The sequence below is a fragment of the Hemicordylus capensis genome, chromosome 14 (assembly GCF_027244095.1).
Source record: "Hemicordylus capensis ecotype Gifberg chromosome 14, rHemCap1.1.pri, whole genome shotgun sequence".
Classification (NCBI taxonomy): Eukaryota; Metazoa; Chordata; class Lepidosauria; order Squamata; family Cordylidae; genus Hemicordylus; species Hemicordylus capensis.
This window is the reverse complement of record NC_069670.1, coordinates 886,257-895,479: the sequence shown is the minus strand read 5'-3', so window position 1 is coordinate 895,479 and position 9,223 is coordinate 886,257. Positions and strand designations below refer to the sequence as shown.

The 9,223-nt window shown below is 48.6% G+C and overlaps 1 protein-coding gene across 2 annotated transcripts; it reads right to left on the bottom strand.

The window, feature by feature from the left end:
* Positions 1-428: 428 nt before the first annotated feature.
* LOC128337263 (zinc finger protein 268-like) lies at positions 429-8,736 on the bottom strand. Of its 2 annotated transcripts, XM_053278051.1 has the most exons (3): positions 8,521-8,736; positions 3,912-4,050; positions 429-2,950 (listed from the first exon to the last, which is right to left on the bottom strand). In XM_053278051.1, the coding sequence occupies exon 3, from the start codon at positions 2,718-2,720 to the stop codon at positions 780-782; it is 1,941 nt and encodes a 646-aa protein (XP_053134026.1). In that variant the 5' UTR covers positions 2,721-2,950; positions 3,912-4,050; positions 8,521-8,736; the 3' UTR covers positions 429-779. The 2 variants fall into 2 exon arrangements, with proteins under 2 accessions (XP_053134026.1, XP_053134025.1); XM_053278050.1 differs by lacking the exon at positions 3,912-4,050.
* Between the last annotated feature and the right edge of the window lie 487 nt (positions 8,737-9,223).

The window sequence follows — 9,223 nt, the reverse complement described above, 5'->3', positions numbered from 1 at the left end:
TTTGGTCCTGCAACTCCCAGTCGCTGTCAGCGTTTTGATCCAGAGGGCAAATAGCACGTCCCCAGTAGCACGTTCCCTTTCAGGCCTTGTATGGGTTTCTGTGGAGGACTCCAGTCCAACTAGGTTTTCTAGCTTGTTAGGTTCTATCCCTTCTTTAACATACAGTGCTACTCCACCTCCAAGGCGCCCCTCCCTGCCTTTTCTATAGAGTTTATATCCAGGGATAACAGTGTCTCACTGGTTCTCACTGTTCCACCATGCTTCTGAGGTTTATGTGGCTTCTCTCCAGTGTACTGTAGGTTCTAGTGGTGTGCATGAAACTGTGAAGATGCAGTTTGACGCTGGGGGCAGTGGTTCTTTAAGGCTGTGGAAGGGTGCACTTATCCCTCCCTCTGCTTTCCCCCCACCGTAGCTCCATTTTTAACAAAACCCATGGGACCGCCCCTTCCTGCCGCCCCTTCCCCTGTTCTTGGCCGGGAAAAGCCCCTGCGTGTGCACCCATAGCATGTACATACTGAGCGCACATCGTGATGGGCCCATGCGCTACTTCCGGGCATTTCCAGCCAAGAATGAGGAAAGGGGCAGCAGGGAGGAACACTGCTGCTCCATGTGTTTTTGCTAAAAATGGAGCACCAGAATGGGGGAAAGTGGAGGGAGGGGTAAGTGCACCCTTCACTGCACTTAAAGAACCACAACAACACCAGAGCTGAACCTTTGAGCCAGCACCACCTTTGAAGCACCACCTTTAGAATGGCCTCTGGACTGGTTCATGAACATCCCTAGTGGGTTCTATGGTGTACAGTAAGATGTGCTCTCTGGCTGAAGCATTTTCCACACTCCAAGCATGTATGTGGTTTCTCCCCAGTGTGGGTTCTATGGTGTGTTTGCAGATTTCCAATCCGGCTGAAGCTCTTTCCACACTCCAGGCATTTATGTGGTTTCTCCCCAGTGTGGGTTCTGTGGTGTATAGTAAATTCTCCACTCGTGCTGAAGCTCTTTCCACATTCCAGGCATTTATGGGTTTTCTCCCCAGTGTGGGTTCTATGGTGTACACTAAGATGTGCTCTCTGCCTGAAGCGCTTTCCACACTCTAGGCATTTATGTGGTTTCTCCCCAGTGTGGGTTCTGTGGTGTACAGAAAGTTCTCCACTCGTGCTGAAGCTCTGTCCACAATATGGGCATTTATGTGGCTTCTCCCCAGTGTGGTTTCTATGGTGTACAATAAGATGTGCTCTCTGGCTGAAGCTCTTTCCACACTCCAAGCATTTATGTGGTTTCTCCCCAGTGTGGGTTCTATAGTGTACAGTAAGTTGTGGTCTCGTGCTGAAGCTCTTTCCACACTCCAGGCATTTATGTGGTTTCTCCCCAGTGTGGATTCTATGGTGTACAATAACATGTGATCTCTGGCTGAAGCTCTTTCCACACTCCAGGCATTTATGTGGTTTCTCCCCAGTGTGGGTTCTGTGGTGTACAGAAAGTTCTCCACTCGTGCTGAAGCTCTTTCCACACTGTGGACATCTATGTGGTTTCTCTCCAGTGTGGGTTCTGTGGTGTACAATAAGATGTGCTCTCCTGCTGAAGCTCTTTCCACACTCCAAGCATTTATGTGGTTTTTCTCCAGTGTGAGTTCTGTGGTGTATAGTAAGTTTTTTACTTGTGCTGAAGCTCTTTCCACACTCCAGGCATTTATGTGGTTTCTCCCCAGTGTGGGTTCTGTGGTGTACAGTAAGTTCTCCACTCGTGCTGAAGCTCTTTCCACACTCCAAGCATTTATGTGGCTTCTCCCCAGTGTGGGTTCTATAGTGTACAATAAGATGTGCTCTCTGGCTGAAGCTCTTTCCACACTCCATGCATTTATGTGGTTTCTCCCCAGTGTGGGTTCTATGGTGTACAATAAGATGTGCTCTCTTGCTGAAGCTCTTTCCACACTCCAAGCATTTATGTGGTTTTTCCCCAGTGTGAGTTCTGTGGTGTATAGTAAATTCGCCACTCGTGTTGAAGCTCTTTCCACATTCCAGGCATTTATGTGTTTTCTCCCCAGTGTGGGTTCGATGGTGTACAGTAAGTTGTGATCTCGTGCTGAAGCTCTTTCCACACTCCAGGCAGTTATGTGGTTTCTCCCCAGTGTGGGTTCTATGGTGTACAATAAGATGTGCTCTCTGGCTGAAGCTCTTTCCACACTCTAGGCATTTATGTGGCTTTTCCCCAGTGTGCGTTCTGTGGTGTACAATAAGACGTGAACTTGTGCTGAAGTTCTTTCCACACTCCAAGCATTTATGTGGTTTTTCTCCAGTGTGGGTTCTGTGGTGTATAGTAAGTTTTCTACTTGTGCTGAAGCTCTTTCCACACTCTAGGCATTTATGTGGTTTTTCTCCAGTGTGGGTTCTGTGGTGTATAGTAAGTTCTCCACTCGTGCTAAAGCTCTTTCCACATTCCATGCATTTATGTGGTTTCTCCCCAGTGTGGGTTCTATGGTGTACAATAAGATGTGCTCTCTGGCTGAAGCTCTTTCCACACTCCAAGCATTTATGTGGTTTCTCCCCAGTGTGGGTTCTATGGTGTACAATAAGATGTGCTCTCTGGCTGAAGCTCTTTCCACACTCCAAGCATTTATGTGGTTTTTCCCCAGTGTGGGTTCTGTGGTGTATAGTAAATTCTCCACTAGTGCTGAAGCTCTTTCCACATTCCAGGCATTTATGTGGTTTCTTCCTTGCGTTCATTTCCTTCTAAGATTGAAAGCTGGGTTCAGTAGAGGAGCTTTTCCTACACAGAGGACACAGGCTTCTTTCTCCTGCTTGCTGTATTATTTGCTGGATTACATACTGAAAAGCATTGGATTCGTTCCTGTTCTCCCAGTTTTCTCCAGGTTTTAGTTTCTCTTGTTTCCTTTTTTCCCTTCTAGCAGCTCCATCCATTGGGTTTCTATCATTCTTCCTCTCCCAACATTTACCTGCAGTACCCCGAAAGAGAAAACTAGTTAGAGCCTGGGGTAGAAAAGGAAACTGAAGGAGACCCTATTGTCACGAGCCAATGGCCCAGATCCTGTCTGCATGTGTCTCTTCTCCTTGAGAAACAACATGGGCTCTGAACTGCTTACTGAAACTACTGAGCTAAACCTGTTAATCTATTCATTTCCTTAGCAATGCCTTATAAAATATTGTTATTAATATCCAGTTGATACTTGTATTTTGTATTCTCTTATAAGTTGCCCCCACCAAAGGACTATGGGCATCAACCAAGAATCTTGCTGTTTGAACAAGCTAATATTTTGGAAGCTGAGCAACTTGCCTCAGTGACCTTGAAGATTACAGAACCAGGACCTTCACTGGCTGGCTTCATTTATTTATCTAATGATCGAATAATAATAATAAAAAAAGTAAAAAACACAAGTTCTCTGGCCGCTTTACAAAACAATAAAAAAACCCAATAAAGATTGACACATTTCAACAATTTAAACTTAAGAAGTCAAAACTATTAGAACAATTAAAACAATATCTGATTAAAAGCCTAGGTGAACAAATGCATCTTGACTGCCCTTTTAAAAGTTTTAAGAGATGGGGAGGCTCTTATTTCAGCAGGAAGTGACCAGCAATTTGCGTTGGTCCCAAGACCCTTTGGGATAGGCCCATAGTCGTCATGGCCACTATGAACTCCTGAGCCACTCCAGACAAATTGGTCCCAAAGTGGACATTGAAGTCCCCCAGGACCACAACCCTGGGAGACACCTGAGACCAAGTCCGTCAGCTCAGTGAGGAACTCCATTGGGCAGTGGGGTGATCGGTAAACCAAGAGAAGTCCCAGTCTATCCCTGGTCCCCAAACCTAGGTAGAAACATTCAGTGTGGTCAGGCACTTCCACAGGGACCAGACTGGGCCACCAGCCTCCCCCAAACAAGTCTCTGTAATACATACCAGGTCTTCCCCTTCATCCAGAATCAGATCATGGATGGTTTCCGACTTATTCTGGACAGACCTGGCACTACATAGGAGCAAGGTAAGGGTCTGTGGGAGGTCCACACTGCTCCCCAAGGTCAAAGAGCTGGCAGGACAGCTGGAAGGGAAAACAGCTCATAGATTTCTGACTTCCGTTCCCCTGTAACGATGTGCTGACCTGCCAAATTTACTTCCTCTCTTCCCCACCACCCCATCATAGCCACCCCACAGTCAGTGGACACAACCCCTGTCTCCCCATCCCCAGACAAAACAAGACACATCTGGAACACCCAGGATCTGAAAACTACAGAAGCCAAACAAATATCATCAGGCCCTCGCCCTAGTCTCCCCCCGAAGTGCCTCTCTCAAAGGGGCTACCCCCTTCAGTGTTCCCCGCTCGGTGTGACCCCACCGGTGGCAGGCCAAACGCCACAGGCCAGCCGTCCTTTTATAAGCCCAGAAAGACAGCTAATCTGAGCAGCTGACCCTCAGGAACTGCTGACTCACCCCCTCTGGCCCCGATCCCGCACAGACAAACCTGCAGGGCAGCCACAGCCCCACACACTAGGGGGCACACAGGCTGGCAAGCTGACAACAGCAGACAGCAACCACACAGGCTCTCACCACTGGGCAGCCACTGTCTCTGGGAAGCAGATGTTAAAGCCTCCTCCTCTCTACAACGCTTCTAGCAACTGTGCTCATGTTTTAGATTCAAGCAAAGTGCCAGCTTGTTACCGGCTAGATGTTTCCCAGACATACTGGGAAATTAGCAGGAAGTAATTCACGCTTGTTATGGTGCTAATTGTTGCATCTTCCAGGCCTTTGGGCAGCTCTTGTTTGTATTAGAAGGAAGAGTGCTCCTCCCTCCCTCCTCCCATCAACATCAATGAGGCCAGCCCTAAAGGCCAGGACAGAGATATGGGCTTTTTGTTGCTGATCTATCAAGGACAAAGAACACTTCACATGACACTAGCCGCTGCTCTCCTGCTCTCCGGGCCTGTCCCAAAACAGTGGGGTGCAAGAGTTAACCCTGCTGAACACCAGAGTACAACTTGATGGACACCTGACAACTCTAGATAGGCCAGAACACCAAAGCTGGGCAAGAGGTTTAACAGATGGCACCCCAGTGAGAAGTGGGAAGACCCTGCCCCTCAAGAACCATCCAAGTGATCTGCGGAGATATCCATTGGGACTGGAGACAGAATTGGCCAGAGAGCTGGACCCTCCCATCAGTTCTCTCCCACATGTGCCATCAGCGCCCCCCAGTTTCTCGTCTGTTCTCTGTACCCCAATTGCATTGAACTCAAGCTTCTGATGCCTGCTTATGTCTGTCCTCGCCCCAAGAAAAATGGGATAGAAATAGTTATTAAAGGCCCAAGGATCAGACCTGGCCAGTTTGGCCTCTCCTCCATCAGACCCTTTCCCACCCACCCTTCTTTTTTCAGACGCAAATAGAACCAGCTTTAAACCCTCTTAGACAACATTCTGAAGGAGGAAATCAGGGAGGCATCCAGGAGAGACAGAGTTGTGAAAATGGGTGTCTTTAACCACTCTCCCTTAGAGTTGGCAAATTCCCATCTGGGTCACAGAGGCCTGATTTCTAGACACACTAAATGACTGTGTCTTAGAACAGCTGGTCATGGAACCAAATAGGGAGAAGATGACCGCGGACTTAACCCTGAGTGGCACTCAGCACCTCTTATGAGATGTCAGGGTCATGGCGCAGATGGGGACCAGGGAGCTATCCAGGTCATCCTATATGCGAGCGGAGACTTGCCTAGGAAGTGCAATATGGCCACTTTGGGCTTCAGAAGAGAAAAAGGCTCAAAAATGAGGGGAGTGTTGAAAAGAGAGCTGAAGGGTGAGGCCGGCTGGAGGGTGAAATGGATCTTATTCAAAGCCACCATGATCTAAGCCAGTCAGAACTTGCTTTTCCAAGTGGCCTGCCCTGCAGCTGTTAGCAGGGGGAGCTTTTTCCAATGTCCCCTTGGAACGGAATCTATCAAGCTTCTGCTCTACTTTTTCTGTGTGAACTGCTTGGCAAGATTTTTCTTTGTAAGGCACTACATAGCCTGCTTATGTCTGTCCTCGCCCCAAGAAAAATGGGATAGAAATAGTTATTAAAGGCCCAAGAGCCATTGATCAGCTTGATCTCCAGCTGTTCAAGGGATTCCTACTGGACCTACTTCCAAGCTCCTGTCAGTGATGGAGAATGATTTCCATTTTACTTGGGAAGCCGCAGGGTCCATTAGTATGACCAGACATGGCTCCTTCTTTCTTCTCTCCATGCCTCCCTCTCCCACACCAGAAAACACTAAGGGATGGCTATTATTATTTTTTTGTTATTATTATTATTATTATTATTATTATTATTATTATTATTAGCCCCTCTTGCACACTAAAGATGGAAGCAGCCCCCTTTATTTCCTAAGATTTGGTGGGGGTTTCATTCAACACTCTTCCAAGCTTAGTCTTTTTTCTAGATAACAGCTGAAAAGCAACCAACAGAGACCTCGTTTCCTCCAGGGCAAAGGTGTGTGTGTGTTCCCCAATGAACTGATCAAGGGGATTCACAGCAAAAAGTCAGATGAGCCTGTCGGAGCTTCTCTGGGTGCATCTAGGGAATTTCACTCCAGCTCTAATGACTTGGGATACGGGCTGAAGGTGCTTTCAAGTAAAGCAGGTGGCTTCAAATTGTGTTCGCTAATTATACCTAGGATTAGAGAACTCTAAAAGTTCTTAAAGCAGTTTATATAGAAACATAAGATCAATTAATAGATAAAGAAGGAGAGTGAGAAGTGGGTTGACTGGGATGGGAGAGAGCCAAGTTCAAATCCTTTCCCACTCAGTCATGAAGCTCAGTGGATGCCCTTGGGCCCATCACTTTGTCTCCTCCTAACCTACTTCACAGGACTGTTGTAAGAAGTAAAATGGCGGGAGAAAAAGCATTATGCCAGCCTGTGCTCCTTAGGCACATAGGAAGCTGCCTTCAACTGAGTCAGACCATTGGTCTCTCTAGCTCAGTATTGTCTTCACAGTCTGGCAGCGGCTTATCCAAGGCTGCAGGCAGGAATCTCTCTCAGCCCTCTCTCGAAGATGCCAGACAGGGATCTCAGATCCTTCAGTATGCAAGCATGCAGGTGCTCTTCTACTGAGCAAGGGCCCCAACCCCTAAGGGGAATTATTGGCAGGGCTCACACATGTCATCTTCCATTCAAATACAATGATGGGGTGGGGGAAGCCAGACCACCAGGAAGGTCCCTTCAGGCACAGGGGTCACCCCTGACCTCCTCTTCCCCAACTTCCAGGACCCCACTTACAGTTTCAAACTATCTTTTCATGCCCAGCAGAAAACTGGGCTTGTGGGCTTGGAAACTGTGAGGATCCTTGCCTATCAAAGGCCTTTTCCCCAGCTCACTATTATCTCTCTACCTCAAGCTGCTTGGGACTCACTCACTCACTCACTCTCTGACATGAACTCCCAGACCAACCCTCAAAAGACTGAAACATTGATTTTGTTTTTGCAGGTAGGTTCCATAACTCATGCAGACTACCAAAACAATTCTTTTTTAAACCCCACCAAATAGCCTTCTTTCCCCAGAAAATGCAGGGAAACTCTCCTTTTGAAAAGAATGGAGGAGCATGAAAGCTCAGAGAAAAGAAAGGCTAGAGTCACACAGAGAGAGAAAAGGTTGGATTGTGGAGGAATGCTTTCAAAATGCAAGAATATATCTATCACACACCCCTGGGGTGCAGCCTGAGATCTCCAAATATGCCCATTTAATGTGTGTACTTCAAGCTATCAGACAGATAAAGTCTCCATAGAAGATAGAGCCAAAGTTCTCAGTTCTGCCTTGGAAAAGAATTGCATCTCCACAGCTGATCACTGTGCATGACTCTATTGTTTTAGGGACTTATGTCTATGGGAAGGAGCATAGATCTCCTGTTTGAAGCAGGAGATACAACAAAGCAAGCCTGGGAACCATAGAGACAGAGGAGAGGGATAGGCCTGCATCTGGGAGAGCAAGCCAGGTCCAGTAGGATTCGAAAGAAGTGGTTGGAAGAAGATACTCAACCCGTATTGGGCTCTTCATCTGAAGTGGGAATTGGGGGGAAACCCTACCGATATACTCAACACAACTTGAAAAGTATCATCTGAAGTGGCTCTTTGGTCTCCTTGCAAACAGGAGTAGAAAGGACAGAAAGAATCATTAGTTCAATAGGAATGGCAAGGAGAAACTTTCCCCTTCCCCAGCTCAACACTCACTGGTTGCTGAGAGCTTTGGGGCCAATCTGGGGTTGGAGCATAGAGTTATTATAGATTTATTATATTATTCTTAGTCCAGCACTCTAACCACTACACCATGCTGGCTCTCTTCTTGCAAACCCTCCTGGCCTCTCTCTCTCTCTCCCTCCACCCACTTCCATGCCCTGGACAGGTGGATGCTGCTGGCTGCACACCTCAGAGCCATGCCGGGACATTTCTGACAGCAGAAAAGACTGCTGGGTGGCTGGGAGAGGGAGAGAGAGAGACCACCCCTTCCACCCCTTCCCTGGGGTGCTGCTGCTGCTGCTTTTCCTCCCTTACCTTGCTCTTTAGCCAAAGCATGCAGCAGCCCAGAGTCCTTCAGGCTGGTACGGTGTGTGTGTAAGAACAGGTGCAATCCTTCAGGCAGCACCGTCCTCTTGCACCCTGCTGCAGACTCAAGGAGGCCCCTGAAGACTCAGGAAAGTCCTGCTCGTTATTAGGCCCAGTTGGCTTCTGCAGCCTCCTCCAAGCTCTGCCTCCTTTCCAAGTGCTTCACCCCCCCTCTCCTCCCCGGCTTGACTTCCGCCTCCCCCTCCTCAGCTGCTCCTCATGCAACACTTTCAGGCTATTGTCAGCATCCCCAAATCCCTGGGGGGGGGGCTATCCCATAATGCATTGCACAGGAAGCTGAGAGGCTGGGCATGGAATGGAAATGCTGCAGCAGCAGCTCCTGGCTTCCTGGCCGCTCTTGAAGCAGCACTCCGAGGACTTCAGGAAGCCGGGCTGCGGGTGGGAGACTGTGAGGATAAGGGAAGGCGGGGGGGGGGGACGACAAGCGGAGGGTGGTGCAGCCTGGGGAGCTCAGAGCCCGGCCAGGAGGAGGAAGAGGAGGAGGAGGAGGAGGAGAGAGAGAGATCCAGGGGGAAGGGGGGCGTGATGGATGCAGCCGCCGAAGGCAGAACTCCTGGCCCCAAGCAAGCAAGCAAGCAGCTGGTCTCTGGCTCCTCCCGTCTGCTCTGAGGAGGGAAGCTGAGGGGGAGGG

Excerpts from the sequence above, each read along its gene's own strand:
- LOC128337263 (XM_053278051.1), bottom strand. The coding sequence starts at position 2,720 with ATGAACGCAAGGAAGAAACCACATAAATGCCTGGAATGTGGAAAGAGC.